The sequence below is a fragment of the Drosophila obscura genome, unplaced genomic scaffold, assembly GCF_018151105.1.
Source record: "Drosophila obscura isolate BZ-5 IFL unplaced genomic scaffold, ASM1815110v1 contig_4, whole genome shotgun sequence".
In the NCBI taxonomy this organism is placed as follows: Eukaryota; Metazoa; Arthropoda; class Insecta; order Diptera; family Drosophilidae; genus Drosophila; species Drosophila obscura.
In genome coordinates, this window is record NW_024542828.1 from 7,928,576 (window position 1) to 7,950,247 (window position 21,672).

The 21,672-nt window shown below is 43.0% G+C and overlaps 1 protein-coding gene across 1 annotated transcript; it reads right to left on the minus strand.

Annotated features, from left to right (window-relative positions):
- Positions 1–10,568: 10,568 nt before the first annotated feature.
- LOC111065798 (fructose-bisphosphate aldolase) lies at positions 10,569–12,008 on the minus strand. The gene is made up of 3 exons (XM_022354205.2): positions 11,121–12,008; positions 10,856–11,055; positions 10,569–10,782 (listed from the first exon to the last, which is right to left on the minus strand). Exons 1-3 carry the CDS (start codon positions 11,917–11,919, stop codon positions 10,687–10,689), a joined length of 1,095 nt encoding a protein of 364 aa, XP_022209897.1. The 5' UTR covers positions 11,920–12,008; the 3' UTR covers positions 10,569–10,686.
- Positions 12,009–21,672: the final 9,664 nt, after the last annotated feature.

Consider the following 21,672-nt stretch of genomic DNA (forward strand, 5'->3'; position numbering starts at 1 on the left):
TAAAAACTTTGCCTGACCGCCTCAAAATGCCCAAAAAAAAAAAAAAAAAATATATATATATATATATATGGGAAAAGTGTAAGAAATAAAAAAGTAGAAAACATTTAACAGTGCAAAAACTTTGGCAAGTCCAAGCTGTCGACAGGATGTGCAGCAAACCCAATTGCATATGCCAATGTTGCGAAAGTTTTCGCCCCAGCAAAATGTCCCACGCCCGCACACCAGTGATGAGAGTTCAACAGCTTGAAGATAGGGTTAAGCAGGGGATGAACAAGCTAAATAAACGTACAGATATTCAAGATTAATTTGAAGTATTGTTTATGGCATATTAACTTTAAATTTAAATTACTTTAAATTGTTTTTAAGGGCTGATAGAAATTTTGTAAGTAATTTTACATGCAGAAAATTCACAGAACCATTGGAAATTAAAACGAATTTTAGCTGCAAAAATAATGTACTGTGCTTATAAAAAACATTTAATTGTTCGATTCGGCTTGAAAAATATTAAAATTAAATTTATATTTATCGTAATTAAAAGTCACTGTGCAGTCATCAATTAAAGTTTTTAGCGCCGAGGTTTATTAGCACTAAACCTGATTATTACTAGTATTACGGAGTAAGAAAAAAATAATAAAAAGCTATGTTTTTTTGCTATTATTTAGCTTTGATGCTGTTACAAATATTAATTTGATTTAAGCTATTTTCACTGGTTTTTTGTTGTTAAGAAAAGCCAAACTGTCATCACTGTCTGCCGCGTAGCGTCCATAAACTAAACGTCCTTGTCACTGGGGCTTGTAAATTTCTATGACTTGCATAAAAAAGGGCTCCCCAGAACGCCTTCCGCTGCTCTAGGTTTTCTTTTTTAGTCTAAAAGTTTCCTGTCGCAAAAGTCGGCCAGCGGACAGCAGACAGCGGGACAGAGTACTATGGACGGGCAGGAAATAAGGAAATGTTTTCAGTCGTATTTGCTGCCTTGGCAGCGACATTTATCAGTCAGTTGTTGCCATGTCCATTGGGGCAGGGGTGGGCAGGTTGTTGGGGGTGCTGCTGTGGGCGGGCGTGGTGCCTTGTTGGACAATTTTCAAAAGGAGTCTCAAGTGGCTGCTGCCTGCCCGAAGCCTTGCAGCTGACAGCAATCGTTGCAGTTTGTTGCAGGAGCCGCATGGTCGGGTACAACGTATTTGGTGTATCTTGGTCGCCGGTCGCCTGGGCTCTCTGCTGTGCTCTGTGCTCTGGCAACGGCAAAGTTCTGTTCCTTCTGCAAACTCACGCGTAAATATGATGAACGTAAGCAGTAAAGTTCTGGCCAACTGATAGCCAAACGTTCTTACTTGGCCATCTTATAAACACAAGCTGGCCATAAAAAAAAAAGAAGAAACTTTACCCCAGGTCGGTCGATGTGCTGGGGGCCGACGGAGTGGCCGGGGCGGCCGGGACTCCTCTGGTGACGGCTCAACTTTATGGAGGCCACATAGTTGCGGCTTGGCTGCATTTCAAGAATACTGCATCGCTCCCTCAACTCCTTCCTGCCGTCTTCCTGCCGCCTTCCACTTTTCTTATCTCGTTTGGGGGGCATTGTCCGGACCATTCCACCACCTACATGCCGGACCCGGACCACAATTCCTCGCCAGCTAAAAATGAAAGTGTGGCCATAATTTTTGCACTGCTTTGGTGCCTATGGTGTGTTGCTGTTGTTGTTGTGTCCGGGTTGGGTTACTGTGTGTGTGTGTGTGTGCTACGGCCAAAAAACTTTTCCGTTATTGATGCTGTCCCAACCAGAGTGCTGTGCTGACGAGGCTCACCAAAGGCGAGGCTTCGAGGCTACTTTCCAAATAGTTTAAATGCACACTTAAAAGATTTTTATGACGTCAACGGCTGCGTAATTGTTCGGCGTATGGAGTGATAATGGATGCGGGCAGAGGCAACTGTAATTACATCTACAAGTACTTACACTAGTATGCAAATTTGTGGCAGAATTCTGGGTGACAGTTGTGGTTGGAATTCCATAAAGAAGGGTAGAAAGTAAGTGACAGCAGGGCGGCCACTTCTACACTGGGATAAAGGATATGAGTGAAGACTATTAATATAACAAATATTTATAAATTTAATTGCTATGGGTGATTGTAATGCGTATTATTAATGAAACATTATATATTGAGCTATAATAAATAAATAAATAAATTGTGGCCCGATTTTTGGTTCTTTTAATATGTATTTTTCCTTTATTTCAATTTGCACGTCTATATTTCCTTCTTGTCGATTGCCGCATGTCAGCGTCTCGCGCCTATCGATTCCTCGTCCTCGAAGGTATGCGGCAGAATGCATTGAAAAGTGACCTTACAGGGCATCTTTTAACAGAGTTAAAAATCGAATACTAAACCCCTTCCTTCCCATATAAATTTCAGTGCAAAAATCCTAAAAACCTGTTGGCCAGTGCGTCCTACACATTCGAGTTTTGCTCGGCAGTTATAACTAAGTAGTTGCTTTATGCCTTTCGGTCATGTTTGTCTGCCTCGTCGTGTGCGTGCTCCCCAACTTTTATACGAAAACTAAAAACAAGATGGCGGTCGCTGTCTGCTGCAGTATGCGCGTGTGTGTGTGTGTTTGTGTGTGCCCTATAGGCACAAAAACTTTAATTTGAGTTATTTGCATGAGTAGTACTCGTACTCGCAGTTGAAATTATATTATAATTTTGCCACCAGAGCAAAAACAAAAACTTTATTAGTGATAAGGCGACACTAGAGTGAAGAGAGCGAGGAGTGAGTCCCTGACTTTGTCTGCTCTCCTCTAACATTTTCTCTCCAACGAAACTCTCTCATGCTCTATTTATCTGCCTGAAAGGCTTTTAATGTGAAACTTCAAACCGTAAAACCGAAAACTAAATCGGTAGCTGGGAACATATGCTCCATGAATGCAAAAACGATGTCTATGCATGTGGCTCTCTGCTCTATCTCTGTCTCTCTGCTCTGTCTCTGTCTCTCTGCTCTGCTCTGCTCTGTCTCTTTCTCTCCCACTTTCAGTTGAATGTTTGAATATGAGTATTACCATGCATGTGGTTTAAGGGGGGCCAAAGTTTTTGGTAGCCAAAAAACAACAAAATCAAAAGGGAGCCTAGCATGAAAATTCCAAAAACTACGCGACGGAAAATGTTCGCTTAGTTCCAGCAACCGATGAATATTGAAACGTTGCATTTTCCCCCCACCGATCCGCCCAGCACCACCTGATAGCAGGAAGGAGTAAGCGCAACATATTGGACTGTCAGCAGCTGGCCATTTTGACAGCATTTAAGTTGCCACAGGCAAAATGGTTCGAGCTTTATGAGAGACATTTACATGTGGACTTCAATCAAAAGAGATGCAAAGTCAACGTTTATTCAGGTTATTAAATGTTTTTAAAATCCCTTGCAGTTGGCAGTCATTATCTGGCTTAACCTTTGCAGCGATCGAAAAATAAACAAAAACAGAAGCTGGCAAACATTAAACATTTTTTTTTTAATTCTGCTTGTTGCATGAAGTAAGTTTTATTTGCTGCACTTTAAAGGCGTGACTGAGAGCCTGCCAATCGTTTGAACTAATACATCAGATTTCATGTCTTAATGTAGAAAAATATCAAAATTAAATTTATATTTATCGTAATTAAAAATCACTGTGCAGCCATCAATTAAAGTTTTTAGAACCGACGTTTATTAGCACTAAAATTGATTATTACTATTATTACGGAGTATGAAAAAATATTATGTTGTGCTATGGTTTATAATCAATAATAATACGTACTTAAATCATGGACTGCGATGGCCTTTTATTGCCAGACAGTCAATAATAATTCTAGCTAATCTGGATTGTTAATTACTTTTTCTAGCTTTTCTTTTCCATGGCAGTGAACGGCAAAATTAACGGGAAAAAGTCTCTGCCAAGACGTAAACAATTTAAGCTGTCTAAAATTGTGTCTTATCTGGCTTAACTTGTGACTTGAAATACTCAGACACCTGAGGTCTCGCCTGAAGGATATCAAAGCTAGACGACTTTGTCCTGGCCATTACATACAGAATGTCATAATTGACTAACGCTAAGCTGCGCCATTTGGCCAACTGATGTCCGCCCCTGTGTCCCTGGCCAAGGTTATCACGACATTGTCGCATCTGCCCTGCCCTTGGCTGGGTGAGACCATACTCCAGACTCCATCCGACCCGACCCTAATCCGGCAAATCACCAACAGCTGTTTTTTAATTGCTTTTCTGTTATTTTATTATTGCTGCAGTTTTGCTGCACTTCAAATTTATCCCACTTCCCCCGACTCTCTGACTCTCTGACTCTTTGCCTTTCTCTGTCCGTATTCTCTGCGTCTTTCTCTTCCCCCATTTTCTTTTTTTTTTTTTTTTTTTTTTTGCCTGCACACTTTTATAGAAACTTATTTTGGCTTAAGTTTTTATCTTTATTTCTTGCTTGCGGATTAAAAAACAAATACGATGACGACGCCAACGCCAACGACGACGTGGAGCAGCGAAAAGTAAAACTTTTTATTTGCTGTGACAAATTTTGAGCAGATAAAGCGCGGGAAAGTTCTCTGTGCACGGGTTTGTGGGCAAAAATAAATTCGGGATGCAGCTCCCCAATGCCACTCCTCTGGAACCATCTATTACCTTCGAGGCTGCAATGTTCGGAGCAGCGTTAACCGTAAATTAAGAAATTTTTGGCAGAACTAATGTCCCGCATTAGTCAAATGTCAAAATTGTTTGGCTTGCTGCAGGAGAGGGAGAGGGAGGGAGGGTGGTTTGGGTCTCTGGGTCTCTGGGTCTCTGGGTCTCTGGGTCTAGGGTCTCAAAAACAATTTCAAAAGAAGTCAAACTCAAGAAATGTTATACACTGGAGAGCAGGTTACGGTGCCAGAGTGGGAAACGGTTATCGATGGCAATTCCGAACAAAAATTACTTCACAAAATGCAAAAAGTTTTATATTTTCAAATTGTTGTTTTACACATTACACCTTACTCTGTTGCTCAGTGTGATTTCCTTGGACAGGTACGGTTGGTGCAGGCTTCGACATTTCCTTTTCGGTTGTGGCTCATTTGCTCCGCATTGCGCATACGCCTCGCTGCCCGCCGCACAACAAATGCCAATGCTAACGCCGGAAGTAGCGTCGAGAGGGGGGTGAAAAGGAGTCCTCGAAGAGCTAACAATTTTGCAATTGAAAAATCCAGCGTGACAGGCAGCAAACCACAAAACGTCATGAGTTATGAGCCGTGGCATCGTGTTGGCTTTGTCATTTGGCTAATTGTGGCCCCGGGCAGCTATTAATGCAATATTTTTTCTATTTCTGCTCTTTTGCGGCCCACTCTTTTGGCCGACCCTCCTTGCCTACACATGTCAGACATAAATTTGTTGCAATTAATTAAGACCGCAACTATCATTTTCCACTGCAGCAGCAGTAGCAGCGCCGGCAGACGGCAGTTGGAAAATAGAAACATCACCGCAGCAGCGCCCTCGGGCGGCCAGTTTTGTGTTTGATTTGGTTTTGCCGTTTGACACTTGATTTATATTACACTAATTGATTTATTGACAGATTCTCTCTTGGCCACGTCTGCAGTTTGTCGCCTCGCTGCGGCCTTTTAAGGCGCCACCTTTTATACAATACGTGCGTGTATGTGTGTGTGTGTGTTTGTGTGTTTGTATGCCTTGCTTCGGTCCTTATTTGATTAACGTTCGATTTTCACAATTTATGAAACTTCATTAAAGAGCGCGAAACACGCCGTCCGTCGCTGTCCTCCTCCCTGCCACAAATGCTGCACGTGCAGCATGCGAAAAATGTTAATAAAGTTTTTTCCCTCTGGCTTCCCCCCCACACCTCACCAACAGTTTCACCTCATCCAGCACGCACTTGCCGTCGTCCGCGTTGGCGTCGCCATCTTCATCATTGCCGCCATTTTTCATCCGAAATTGAATTCATTTGGTCTGTAGCTGTGTGTGTGTCTGTCTTTCCCTCTCTCTTTTCTTTCTGTCTGCGTACGTGCTGCCTTGTATTTTATTTATGTTTTAATTTTGATAATTTTTATGAATTTGCCTGCGGATATTTGAATTTTATTGAGTAGTTCGCCCGAATGGAATACCGTATTTTTGTGTCTAATAGAAAATAATGGCAAATTTTTGGCACTTTCATTATAAATCCTGCTTTAAAATTTCACAAAAACAGACGCTAATAATCAAAGTAATAAATCAAATACAATCAACTCAGCGTAAAATAAAATGAAAGCCAGTGAAATCAACTATTAAAAAATTTATCTAATGGATTTCCGCAAAATTAAATTAATATCTAACTAAAACTGATTTTCAAAAATGCTTTAAATTTAAATAAAGCTAAATTAAATATATAAGCTCTGGATTGTTTCCAATTCTATACGCAATTATTATCCGTGTGAATGCCTCACATTCTACAGAAAAATAGCTCAATATTAGCTAACAATGAAGGGATAGGTAAAATGAGCTGTTACCTCCAGGGAATTTCATCATAAAGTCCAGCACAATATTTTCTCCTCAACAGGATGATGAACTAACAATTAAAAAAAAAAAAACAGGCTAAACTATGCATCAAATACAATCAGTTTCGTTCCACCTTTCGCTCAATTAAGAGCGATGATCCCACTTGGTTTAGTGAGACTGGCCACGCCCTCTGTTTTCCTAGCATTTTCCAAGAGGAGGCCAAGCGACTGTGATGCAACTGCAGCTGTCTGTCCACAATGGTTTATTCTGTGTGTGTTTGTGTGTGTGTGTGTGTAAGCTACATTTCAAAATGCCAGTTGGGATTATTTAAATTGCAGATTTTTCTTATTGAATTTGTCGAAATACTTTGGGTGTATAATTTATTTTTGTTTCTGTCGACTACTGCACCACACAATGCGCCGCTCCGCTGCTGAAAAATTGCATAAAATTTACAACAACAACAAAAAAAGTGTACTTTGTTTTTTTTTTATTTATTTTGTTTTTGTAATTTTTATATATATGTAGATATATATTTTTTTTGTTGGCCTGTCAACATGCTTTGCCTATGCATGTCTGAGAGCCTGTCTGTCAACCAACAAACAGCGCAAAAAAAACCAAATGAAAAAAAAGAAAAGAGTTTTGTGTCGGCAGCATTTGTCAGAAATGTCGTACGATTGTCAAGCAGACGATACAAGATGCTAGTAGTAGGATGCCAGGCCATTGACAGAAATAAAAGAAATACATAGATAGATAGATTTTTATTGGTTACTCTGGGCTAAACGAACTCAACTTTTGGGGCTAACTTTGGGTCTCAGCTTCGAATTTATGCAATCCAAAAAGCGAAACGAAAGCGCAAATGAAAATTCACCAGCATTTGCATAAAGGAAAGGTAAGCAAATGTAACGAGTGACAGACAAACGAGCCTACACACCTGACCAGGGCCTGAGTGACTGCCAAGAGACACGCCTCTGCCGCAGCTCCTTCCACATCCATGACGTACCGACTGGCCATTCGATGGCCAACAAAAAAAAAGTTTATTTAGCCAACATTTGGCAGCAACGCTGCTCCCTCTCTCTCTCTCTACTCGGTACTGCTGCGTACTTTTTCCTGCTAAACGTTTTCGAATTGACATTTTGACATTTTGGCATAGCAAATTTTGGCTCCCGGGGTTGGGGCGCTGGGACCAAAGCCAGGAAGCTTGAATGCTGGATCTGGTGACAGCTGAACAGGCGCATTGATGGAGGGGTACAGCCCCAGCCCCAGCCCCGGGCTGAAATTATTTACATACGGCTGTGTCAGTTGTCGGACATTAAAGCTGATACCCACAAAAAAAAAAAAAAACTGTATAAGCTAGTGAAAGTTCTGGCATTCAGCTACTCCCCACAGTCAGTTGAACTTTAGGCTTTGGTCATCATTAAGTCATGTGAGAAATGGAGACAACTGTACTGCTACTCGTACGTGATTCAGTTGCTGGCATTGCCCAAAATTAGCATTTTAAACACCTCTTACTTTTGGCCGAAACAAACAAAAAAAAAAGCGAAACCAAAAGCGCTACGATACTCTGCCTCTTGGCGATTCTGCCGTTCGTCCTGCCATCGGCCGGCCAGCATACGACGCGTGTGCAGCCGTTTATGGTCAGTCAAGTCGGCAAACATTTTGGCTATCAGCAGACAACCAAATCGAAATCAAAGTCGTGTGTGTGTGTGCGACTGATTTTTGGCTTCCTCACTTTATATGGCCAGGGGAAACTTTCAATTAACACAAGCAAGTCGCATCCTCAGCTGCTGCTGCTGCTGCACAACCAAAACGTATTTTCACGCTCCATGACCAAGTTTGGTCGCCAAAAAGCCAACAACCAGCAACCAGCAGCAACTTCCAGCGACGCGACGACCAAGAGAGCAATGCCAAGCGATTGGCCATTAATTGCCGGACGGTACAGGATTTGTGCCCGTCCACGTTTATTAACACCAAATTAATCAAAACAAGCGTTTGACAGCTGAGTGATTTGTGCCAGCCGCCTGCTCAGGGGCCCAGCCCCAGTCTCAGTCCCGGTCGCAGTCGCAGCCTGTTCAAGCCGTGAATTAAACTGTGGCGCCACTGTTGGATTTTTCTAATTATGTCGTGGCCCCAGCCCCATTCCGGATCCACTCCCACTTGTCGCACACACACACACACACACTCGTTTATGGTCAGGCAGCAAATCTCGTTAAAGACCAAACTCAAATCGGGTTCGAAGTTTGTCGGCCAATAAGCCTTTGATCTTCGGCAAACTCTTATAAATGCGTGCCGCCGGCAAAGAGCAACATTTTGCTGGCTGCCCCGCGATCGTTGGGGCAGCGCTTTGTGGCTGTAGCAGTAGCTGTATTTATATTTGTATCTGTCTTGCCACATTAGCAGGCGGCACGCCCATAAATCTTCAGTGCCAAATTGAAAGCGCTGATTGAGTGAATGAATAACTGAATGATTGAATGGATGGATGAGTGAGCGAGTGAGTGAGTGTGTGTCGCAGAGCGTTGGAGAGCGATGCATGTGATTAAAAAAGCGCTGCTGCCATAATTTGGCTTTAATTGGCTTGACGCGTCGCGTCGCGTGCTGCTGATGCTGTTGCTGCTGCGGCATGGAACGGAACTCAGTGGGTGTTGTATGCCACATATTAAGCAAACATGAGCATAATGGCAATTTACACTCGCACACACACACAAACACACACACAGAGACTCGTACACAGTGTCGCAATTAACATGACATGTCGTACGCGTCGCCTTGATTGGGTTGGAGGATTGGGTCGGTGGCGGGCCGGATGGAGGCAATCTCGCGGCTACAGGATACATGGCGATTGCATTAACCACAAAACTCCATTCGATGCTGCAGGTGAAAAGAAATACACAAACAAAGCGTAGTACAAACCAAAGGAATACCCTGGAAAGGAAACTTTGATGGAATATTGTGAGAATTAATGGTATACAAAATAGCTACAGTTTATGGAGCAGAGAAAAAATTGTTTAAATAAGATGAAGCAAAGAGAAACCATTTGGGGAAAACGCTTTAGTCATTTTTGGTTGTTGGATTCGATTAGTAAATTTATTTATATGAGGTAATTTCTCATCTCTGTGGTTGCTTCGCTTTGGAAAAATACTCAGTAAATTAATTGGCACACCTTGGACTATTACTTGCCACAGAATAAATACAATTACTAATCATACAACAAATCTCTACAAATTCCTCAATAATTAATGTTGACAGGTCCCTACCACAAGTCAGATATGCCCACTGCTGCCGCTGGGCTGCTTATAAAATTCTGTGCGTGACAACAGGGAGGAGCTGGAGCTTGAAGCCACAGAAGGCAAGGCTATAACTTAGTGACTGCTTTAATTTTAATTATTGCGATTTGCCTGCCCCACCCAAGTTCGGCGCGCTAACTTACCCACAGCCACAGGCCGAAGGAGTCTGACTAATTTGCCAACAACATGACACCGACTTGAGCGACGCTGAATTGCTCTGAACCGCTTGATTAAGTCGAGGCACTCAAAACGTGGCTTGTTGTTGCCGGTTGCTGCTGGTTGCTGCCACTGCCTCTTGCCGTTCCGTTGCACATGGTCGTCGTTTTGGTTTTTGGCATGCGCTGGCGTTAATTAAGCTGCAGCTAAGAGCTGCGTGGCAGAGAACGCAGCTGCGTGTCGCTCGGTCGTCTGGTAATCTCCACGGATTAAGCCGACACTCCGGCACAGTCATATGGCAAGAGGCAAGCGGCAAGCGGTAAGCGGCAAGAGCCATGTTGTCGCTGCGCTGCGCTCTTTTGCCAGGCTTGTTAACAATATTTCGACTTGTTTCCGACTGACGAGCGGGCATCAAACACGCGGCCTGCGGCCAAGTGTCAGCCACCAAATGTCACAGCGGAGCACTTAAACTATCCCAGTGACAACAGCAGGGCAACAGTTTTGTTAAATGAATGAATATGCTCTACATACTCGTATATCTGTTGGCAGGGGTAAACACTGAGCGAAAAAAATGCCAAATGGAATCTACTTTTGCGTAGATAAATGCTGAATTTATGCCACACAAAACCAGTTTAAAGAGGCAAGAAATATATCTGCAATTGCCTTTAGGTTAGCCTTTATTTATGCTTTACTTAGGGCGCAAATTTCCTTGATCGAATTTAATTTGTATTTCTGTTTATAGCCAAAAATTTGCAGTAGTTGCAGTTGATCCTTAATTTAGTATTCAATAGCATCAAGGACGAGTTTTTCCGTAGCCGCAGAGCTTTCCACAGAGCCAGGTATGTACTTGCCAATGCTGGCCAAACTGTTGGCCTACAGAAGGGTAAAACGATTAATAAAAAATAATTGAATATATAGTATTTAAAGTTAGATGACTATAGCGCACCTTACAACGCTTGATCAGCTCGTTTTGGGCATTGCCGATATTGTCCTTGCGACCGCCCCAGGTGCGCAGCACCGACGACTGCAGTGCCCTATCGAAGGCGAAGGTCATGGCCCAGGGCTTGCACAGTGGCACATTGTTGATGGCATTCAGATTGATAGTCGCCTCCTCCTCCGATTGATTGCCCGAACAGAACATGACACCTGCCAAATGCCAAATAAAACACGTCAGACAAGCAAAGGGTTTTCTCTTCTTTCTTAAAACTCACCAGGGACTGCAGGTGGCACTGTGCGACGTATGGCGAGTACTGTGGACAGACCTATTTCCGCTGGTGAATTGGTTTTATTGCTCTGCAGTCCGGGCGTCACAATGCTGGGCTGCAGCAGACTGCCCTCCAGGAAGATGTGATGATCGTTGAGGGACTTGTAGACGGCAGCCAAAACGGTTTCGGCGACCTTCTGGCACCGGTCCAGATCGTGCTCGCCAATGGCCAGGATATCGGGATTGATAATTGGAACGAGGCCCTGCGATTGGCAGGTGGCTGCATAGCGTGCCAGCACATTGGCATTCTCGAGAATGGCCTGGTGGGATGGCGTATTTTTGGTTATCTTGAGGACACAGCGCCACTTGGCGAAGCTGCAGCCCTCCTTCTTGAACTGAGAGCAGCGGGCGGCCAGATCGTCCAGACCCTGGGTAGTGAACTCCTCCTCCGAGCCGAAGAGCGGCACAAACTGCTTGTCCACCTTGATGCCCGTCAGGATGCCCTTCTTGCGCAGCACCTCGGCAAAGGGTACGCTGTCGTCTGTTTTCTGGTGCAGCGATTCGGGTGGGAATATGACGCCCGATATATTCTCGGCTATCTTTGCATCGGCCGTGAACAAGAGCTGACGATACGTGCGACGATTCTCCTCTGTGTTCTCCACCCCAATCAACTGGAGACGCTTGCCCATCTGCGAGCTGGACTCGTCCACGGCCAGGATACCCTTGCCGGGTGCCACCAAACCCTTGGCTATGCAGGTGAGCTCCTCCTGCAGCTCCTTGTCGGGGTAAAAGAAGTGGGTCGTCATTTTGTTAGCCGGAAAATTTTGATTGTGCCGAAAAGAAATTTGGAAATAGCTCACAGAGCACAAGCTGGGGGCAATGCTTCAACAGTGACAGTTAAGTCTTGGCCGTTGAGCAGCCACAAGGAAGTCTCAAGGATTATATTAGATAAGCGTAAATATATCTCTATGAAATGGTTTACAAATTGCGCTGTCTTCTGTATCGTAATATTTTGTGTTTACTTGCTATTTCTTTTTTGATAATTAATGCCACTGTTTAATATGCTTATTTATTTATAGCTGAGTTACTCGATTATTCTGCAATCAAGATGGAACCAAATTCATCTTTATTTATGTCTGAATATACCACCTGAGCATTTAGCACTTTTCTTCGGCTAATGGCATTCTAATTTGACTTTTAATTGCTTTCTCAGAGCGAGTTCAGCAACGATAGCCAGAGATAACAGACGGCGGATTAACCTCCCATTAATTATCTCTGACCGCAACGAAAATTTTCACTTTTTTACAAGTTTCGCTTTGGACATTTTATGGCAAAAGTTTGCCTAACACAAATTCAGCCAAAGAGGCTAAAGTGTGTCATAAGAATCATGAGAAACAAAAAATAATGCGAAATAACATAAAGAAATTAAGTTAAAATTGTTCGAACCATTTTCAGAGCGTAAATTGAATTTTCCAAATATTTTCTTTTGCTTTTGTGGTACGAGAGCAATTATTGAACGGACCTCGAAGCTTGTTGAATTCAATTGATTTTGAGTGGACTTGGTCTGATGCGATCCGATCCGAATCGACTAATTCTAATTGGCGTGGGAAACGCATCGAGTGCTCCAAAAAGCTGTAAAAGGTCCGCCGGCTAGACAGTTGCCTAATTTTGTGTAAATTATCGCACGAATTATGAGTCTCGTACGTGAAATTTTCCAAAAATAGTCAGGGCAGCCACGAAACACATCGCAAAAATTTAATACGATAAATATCAGACAACAAAAAGTGGCTATATTCCCCAATATACAAAAAAAAAAACAAACAAAAACACCAACCATTGCATTTCAGATTGAGTGTTTGTGTGTGTGTGTACGTTTTTGTGTACGATCCGACATCGTCATCAATATTCAAGTTTAGATCTCTGAGTCGAGTCCCCCCCAATTAGGCCAGCGGCAAGACGCCAGCCAGGTCGATTCGAGTCCGCCGAGCCTAATCGCAAAGCCAATAAATATGATCAACTGCACTGCGAAAATCCCCAACTGCAGTAGCCAGTCCCAGTCCCAGCCTCAGTCCCAGTCCCAGCCTCAGTCGCAGTCCCAGCCTCAGTCCCAGCCTCAGCCTCAGTCGCAGTCTTTGCCAGCCAAAATGTCTTAGCACCTAATTGAGCGAATCGCGTGGAGTCGCGTCTGAGTCAGCTTGGACGACAGTAGACGGTGGCAGCATTGGGGTACATGGCTGCCAAAGTGGCTTAAAAATTATTAATTGATTATCTATAAACGTTTTAATTGAAAATTGCCAGCCAACGTAATTGGCAATGCGAACTGGCGATACTCTTTGGCAGCAAGAAAAAGATAAAAATTCTATTGAGACTACAGTATCTAAATTATAAATTTAAAAATTTAACTGAACTCATAAATAAATATTCATATATATTCTTACATATTTTAAGCAAGCCCCCCGTTCCTCAGCCTCACATTTCTTTTTAGTTTAATCCAATTAATACAAAAACTTTGCCAATCGGATTCTTTTTTTGTCTCTCCTTGCGAACTGCAATGATCCTTAGCAGTTGGTAATGCCCCGCATAATCGGTTAGGGAATTCCAATGGACAGGGAGCCACTTGGCTCTTGTCTTTTCAATATTAAATTGGCCGCTGGTCAGCGTTTAGTCAGTCAGGCGTAATTATTGTTATTACCAAATTAAGTAGCCGATTTTTTTGCCCATTCGCATCGACTCTTAATCAGACAGAGGCTACTGTGCGGACCAGACCGACTATAATCCGCCGACTACTCGTACTTGGAGTTTGTCTGGTAAGTAGCGTGCCGGGTACGGTGGTGGGGTGGGAGGAGACTTACTCACGCTCTTTGGGCCAGTGTAATTTTTTTACGATTTTGGGTTTTCAATTTTTGAGCACAAAGTCGTTTTGACCAAAAGCATACGCAGGCATCATTTTCAAACTCAAATCTCTTCATTTTTAATGTGCGCCTGGCAGCCACGGCAACCGTTCTCGCATATGATGCACACACACACACACACATCAGAGAAATCAATAAAAAAAAAAATATATATATATATATACAGACTCCTTAGCAGACGATGGCTTAAGTCCGCGTCTGGCATTGCCTGGTAGAGGGGTAGGGAGAAATCGACTGAGATTAAATCGAGCGCACATAATCATATTTAGCTTTTTGGCCACAGCGTTCGTGGATGTCAACTGCAGGCCACGGGTCGATGTTGGCCCCCGTCATCGTCATCGCTATGGCCCGTTGTCGTGGATCGTGCCGCTAGCCCGACCTGGCCAGGCCAGGCCTGGAGTGCCAGTGGCTATGCCTCATGACCAAAAAAAAACAATGGCTAAGCGCCACCATCTATGAATTAATCACGTTCATAATTTTGCCATCGTGTTGCGTTCGGCAGCTTGTTGTTCATAATTTCTTGTGTACTTTTCGGTTATGGCCTGTGCTTAATTTGCCTAAAAAAGGATATTTCGCGAACAGCAGTGTGAACGGCGGACAGGAGAGGAGAGCGCCATCTTTCTAGCCATATTGTTGCATAATTAGGCAATGGTACGGGGTGTTTGCTGTGGCATTTCTTGGCGCGAAAAGGCTTGTGTGTGGTCATGTTGTAACAAACCATTGTGTTGAGCATTTATTGTTGCATTTGCATTGTTCAATATGGAAATTAGGCGTCTCTGTCATCGTGGCATCGGTGGGAAAGTTATGTTAGCAAACATTTATGGCAGATTATTTTGTAGCCTTCTCAACTTTCTTAACTGTCCGTAAATACATTCTGAATAATGTTGGGACTCTGATTAGATTTAAGGCCATGCTTGCGCTCTCTAAGATTCTCTCCATTACTAATCTCAATTGAGATTCCAGCCCAGGCACTTGAGCTGACAGACGGCACGTGCCGCAGCCATATACATCAATATCTAAATCGTTATACATGTCTGCCGCATGTCAGTCAACGGCAAAGGCAAAGGCAAAAGGCCATTTTGTGAAATCTTCATTAAATCAACTTCCAGGCGATTGCACAGCGGGCGGGGAACGGGACCGGGACCGGGACTGGGACCGGGACTGGGACCGGGACCTCTTGGTGAACTTTACGACACGAAAATATACACTTTTGGCTTCAGATTTTTGTTTCGTTTTCATTAAAATTTACGCATTATCGCATAAGTACTACTGTATGTGGAGTGCCCCCCACTCGGGGTGGCAGCATCCGAGGTTCGGTAGGTTGCCCAATTTTTACCAATTAACTGCGGCACAATCTCACGTACATCGGCAATGCGTTTGCAGGCTTGCGCCTGGCCTGCGTCTGGAGTGACGTGAAGTGGGTGGCAGTTTCAATTTCACGCTGGATCTTTTTATGTGCTGTGTTTGCCATATCGCGCCGCGGCGCATATCGGTCGTTAAAAACGCCTCACATAATTTCGCTTATGTGCGTGTGACATTTAGCACCGACAATTCCAGCCACGGTCTGGCCCCTGGCTGGATCTGGTCGCAGCAGGAGAACGTTCTGCCAGTTGGCTGATGGGACGGCGCAGTGTGTTCTCTGTTTGTGGTGGATAAAAGGCGGGGCCCCGTGGATGGCTGGCCAACCCAGTGGCAATTATTTTTAAACTGTGTGCTGAACAAGCAGACGAAAGGGCAGCAGCAGCCCGAGAACAGTGGCACAAAAAATGCACCTGGGCATTGCAAATGGTATCGACATTTTTCCTGTTGCAACTAAAGCTGAGAACTTTTTCGGAATTTTAAAATATAATCAAAAATGTATCATTGTAGTGATTGAAATTTAATGCTGAATATTTTAATTGGTCATTTCTATGAACTGCAATACATTAAATAATATTTCAAGTTTTTTTTTTTTATATAAAAAATATTTTAAATATTTTTGAGTTAATTTGTATATTTTTTTTTTAGCTTTTTTCAACCACTGTTAAATCGTGCTCTGTCCGTTCCGAAATGTTAAATGCTTTACACTCAATAATTTAAAATAGCTGTTCTTGATAATGCGCTGGGAAAACAGCAACAAAAAAAAAACAAAAAATAACATAAAACCTTTTTGGCTGCGGCATGCAGTGCGTATGCGTGGTGCCAAAAGGTATTTTGCTCTTTTGCATCTGTGTGTGTGTGTGTGTGTGTGGCATGCCAAACATTTGCGCGGCGGCGGCGGCGGTGGGCTCTGTGAGAGCCATAACCTTGCCAGTTAGCAGTCACCTGGTAATTGCCATCGGCATCAGCGTTGGCGTTGGCGTTCAACTTGCTGTCGATGTCGAGGTGGATGTGGACGATGTCGTTCGCGTTCGCTTTGGCTTTGGCGTTGGCGTTGGCGTGGCGCACGTTTTGATTTGCAGTCAATGGAGGTGCTCGTAAAGTCGTGTAACACTTTTGCTGTTGTTGCCTGCTGCATTTGGCTGTGGTGTCTTTTGGGGGCATTTGCATTCGGCTGAGCTGAGCTCAGCTCAGCTCAGCGCAGCTACGGGGGCGACCACCCACGCGCGACTCCGTCAGTGACTCAAGTTTTTCATTCATAAAAAAAGAGCGAGAAAAAACAGCGACACAGGCAGGTGTCGCTGCCGCTGCTGCCGCTGCTGGCGGCCCACCTCATTTGGCATTCAAAGTGCAATTGCTCGTTGGCAAAAGTTCAAGCGAAAGAGGTTAGACGTGCGGCCAAATCAATCAGGCCTCTGGATGGACATTTATTCAATTGGGCGTTGCCGAATCTTTGTGTTAATTGCATGAAAAGAGCTTTATCTGCAGTCCCCATCCCCCCTATATCTCCCTCTCTGGGCTGCCGTCAAGCGGGTAAAACATTTATCAAGGCTGCTTTTATTGCTTGTTAATTGCCCGGCAGAAACACAAACAATAGCACGCCCATGCCATGCACCTGCCAGCCTCCTTCCTGCTGCGAGTGCTGTTCGAGCTGAAAATGTAATCAGACTGCCAGGCATTGCTGGTCAGCCCTGACTCTCCCCCTTACTGATCGGAACGCTGGTAGTGGCAGCGTGACACGAACCATCTGCAGCTTGAGCTTGCATTGAGATCTCATAGAACATTTCCTGTCGGGGCTTTCCCAATCACGCTACCATCGCTGTGGCTAATTTTTGTTCCCCTGGCAATGTTATTACCTGTCTGGATGGATACGAGTGGGCTGCAAAGTTGGTTATGGGGGCGTTAAAGCGAAGCCGGGGGCGTGGCAAATTTCGTTGTAAGTACAACACATTGCACATTTGTTTGGCTTGGCCCCAAACACACAGAGACAGTGGGTGAGAGAGAGATGGGCAGGCAGAGAGGGTGACAAATAACTTGGATGGGCCGGGAATCGAGTCGGGCTGGCAGCACATCCTGTAGACTGCATCTATGGATTCTGGCCAGCATACAGGCGTATACGCATCTGCATTTTGAATGGATTCGAGTGCGTGTGTGCGTGTGTGAGATTTATGCGCCATGACAGGAAGGCTGTTGATTAATTGAACTTTAATGAAAAGATTTATGTGGCTGCATTATTAAAACCCAACCGAGGAGACAGAGGAGACAGACACGCAGCGGGAGCGAGCAAGGTTATTTGGTATCGGGCTAATTGCTGGCTCTATTGGTTATAATTGCACTCGTGTTCTCTGCACAGATCCACAGATGACAGTGTTGGCTGTGGCAGGCTTTAAGTGAGCTTAGGTTGTTGGTAGTTTGGAATTAACAATTAAATTGAATGCCAATAAAGTTTAAGGTTTAATATTGGCTGTTTGGCTGCACAAAAAGTTCTATCATTTATTATCAAAAAAAACTCGAACCCACCATTAAGTATTCCCTGCGCCGAATGCATTCGGAGCCAGGGCCATATATCATAGCTTAAGCTTTGTGAGAGCGTGGGCCAAATCTATAACTCATTATGAGCGCCTGCTCCACATTAAACAAAGACTTAGGACTTGCCAGACATTCAAACTAATTGATATTCCTCAGTGATTATCGTTTTGAAATTTATGCGACAGTATGTAAAATATTTCTTTTGCCTCTTTTGTTGAGCGTCGTCGCGGCAGCAGCAGCAGCAGCGCGTCATTGTTTCTTCAACAAATTGCAATTGCAGCAGCTTGTGCATATTAATTTTCCAAGCCGCTGACGTAGACATTGTTGCTGTTGTTGCTGTTGTTGCTGTTGTTGCTGTTGCTGCTGCTGTTGTGGTTGCCCCCTGCCACTGCCACTGCTGTTGCTGGTGGTGGCACGAGCTGCATTTGTTGGCGTGTTGTTAGTGCTGCTGTTGCAGCTACTTAAGCGCCGCATCTGACAACTGGAACAATGCACTTTCAAATGATAATTGTTACAACTTTTATTGCTGATACTCGTCGTACAGCCAGCCATCCAGCCAACCAGCCAGCCAGCAAATGTTGCATGTGCTGCTGCTGCTGCTGTTTGCTGTTGTGGCAGCAACATTTGCCGTTGGTATTATTATGATTATTGCATTGTTATTGGCTTTTTATTGCATCTGCAATTGTTCCTTGTCTTCCCGCTTAAAGCGGCAAAACTTGGGGGCCCTGGCATGCAAAAGTAGACCGACCATTAGTGTCATTCCCCCCCACCCCCCTCCACAATTGTTTACGTGCCCTGCCCGGGCGGCGCTGACAGGATGGGACACACACACACACACACACACTCTACACGAATTTCCATCATGGATTTTTGCCTGCTTGCCATTTGATTTTTTCCGCTCTTTTTTTTGTTTTTTTTGTGTTTTTGTGGTGGAGAGTTTGGCGGGACGGACCACCGTTTGCTGTTCTTTGGATGTTGTCGACCGACATTGTTGCGATATTGTCAGCGCATGTAGAAACACAAGCAACGGCGTTTTGTTGGCACAAGCGTGCCAGGCCAAACATATTTGTGCGGGGTGGGCTTCAGGAGGTATTTATTTTTTTTTTTGCGAGGGGGTCATGGCCCTATCATGGCTCTACCCGCCCTGTCGCTTACACAAAACGTGGCACTTGAACACGATTCTGTTTGGGCTGTCTCTCTCTCTCTCTCTCTCTCTGCCTCTCTGTTGTCTATGTTTTATTTTGTCAAACTTTTCGTATACTCTTGCCGGTGGGTATTAGAATTTTAACTAGAACTTCAGCAATGAAGGCAATGAAGCAGGAAAGACTAGAATATTTTATATACAGTCTTTGTGTTTATATAAAATGCTGACTGCCATTGAAAGGATCAAACAATTGCAAGTGTATCTAAAGCTTCGTCTGCCTCATCTACATTTCATCTCTTGTCTCTTGTTTTTTTGTTGTTTTTGTTGTTTTGCTAGCTTGGTTGTCCACTTTTATTGTTTTGTGGTCTGCATATTATATTTGGTCATTCCATGTTTTACCTATGTGATTTTTATACGTTTGTTGTTGTGGTATTGATTTTGGTTTTTATTTATTGCGGCTGTTTTGACCATTTTTGGGTTTGTGGGTTATTAGAAATGAAATGTTTGGAAATTATGTGAGTTCAACTCAAAAAGCAAAAGTCATTCCAAACGGGTTACGGGTTACGGTTTACGCGTTGAAGGCTCTGCCACAGCCAAAACTTTTCCAATATCAACTCATATGAAACAGTAAAAAGTTTCCCAATGGATTAGTAGCAGCCATTTGGAAGCATTTTTATTAAAGTATAAATCAAATAAGGGATTTTAATACTAGACTTTGATGAACTCGTTGATGATCTCACTGGGTGCCCGCATTCATCATCATCATCATCGTCTATCAGGCATTCGTTTTAGCCATCTCGGTAGCAGATCTAATTATTTGCATGCAATTTAGTTGGTCTTCTATCTGCGGGCGATAATCAGCAACGAGCGGCAACTTGTTTAGCATACGCAATTATGTATAAATTTATATCTTAAATGTATATGTATATATATATTTTTGATATTTTAGCTGTGTAATTTGGCATTCATGGCTGGTAAGCTCTGACTCTGGCTAATTGACACTTAACATGGCTTGAAGTATTTTGAAGTTAATTGTGTGTCGACGTCAACGATGTTTCTGTTTTCACCCCTGGGCTTCCTCTCTCCCCAACCCACATACGAGTACACATGTTCGTTTACCGAATTTTATGTGTGTGTTTGTGTATTTAAATTGCGTCGCTTGTTCGCTGGACGTAGCTGTCTGTGCCGCTTGCTACTGCATTTGATAGCCATTTCCATCGATACACCTGCGAAAACACACACAACATTTGGGGAACTACGCACAAGAAAAACAGAGTTGGGTTGGTTTGGGATTTCCAAGTAAAATCCCATAAAACAAACACCCAATTTAAATAGTTTAGCTTTTGTTTGCATTTATTTGAGCTATTTGGCATGTGTAAATTAGGCCTAAATCATATTATTTTTACTCAAAGTTCTATCTGCAAAAAGTTGTAATTTTAATGAAGTTTGCATGTCAAAAATAATATTTAGGAAAGTGTAAAGTCACGGGGCTAATTGATGATGAAATATTTTGATGTTAAACGGCTTAAACAATATATTTATTTGTCAATTTTATTTCCACATTGAATCAAAACAATTGGATTTTTGAGAGTTTTAATTGTGATGGAAGTGAGTTCTTAATTTGTTGCGAATTCTTGTATGTCAATGTTTTATTTGTTGGTTCAGATCCAAATTCGGGTAGCTCTTTTTTTTTTACCAAAATTGGTTGGAATATTTAGGTAATTTGAAACTATTTCTGTTCGACCAAAACCCCAAAAATATACTGCTCGTATTTCTCTATTTGTTCCATTTAAATCTCATGCCATATGTGAATCTAATCGAACATTTTTAAATTAAAATCTTTGTATGGACAACGAACTTCATTTAAATGAAGATTTTTGTGTTAAACAGAACATATTGCACATGTGGCAGTGGCCAAACTGTCAACAACTCGAGTACTTTTGTTCTTTATTTATTTTAAAATGTTGTTGCTGGTGCTGGAACGTTGCTCTTCAGTTTGGCGAGACGCTTTTGTGATATATATGTATATACTCGTATATTTCATGTTTTTTTTTTTTATTTTTTTATTTGGAGCTTGTTCCATTTTCGATTTCAATTGGAAATATATTTCGCAAAAACCCAAAAACAAAATATCGTAAAAAAACGAAATATTTAACAACTTTGTTTGGGCTACGGCTCCGGCTCCGACTCCTCCCGCCACTCGACGGTCGCCCATGTTGCCAGACAATTGCGACCAGCCAGTCGAGTGCATATAACTTGACAGTTTTGTTTTTTTGGGACTATCTGAATGGTAAGTTGATTTTATCAAGAGCGGGACAAAACCCGCAACGAATCGTTAAGGTTGAGTGTTTTAACACTTGGCGTGTGATAAAACATTTCACTCCAATTTGTCTGGTTAAGAATATAAATTATATTTGGGCTTCACTCGTACTCGTAGTTGAGTGGAAAATACTCGAGAGTTCGAGATTCATAGTTGATTCAAAGTCTGAAAGTGGTTCTGATGAGTGAATCAGTTGTGATTGATATGGCAGAGCTCTGAGTAGAATGCGGCTAAAATATAAAATATTTAAATGAATAAGTTGCATTTGAAATTCATCTAAAACTATTGTTAATTA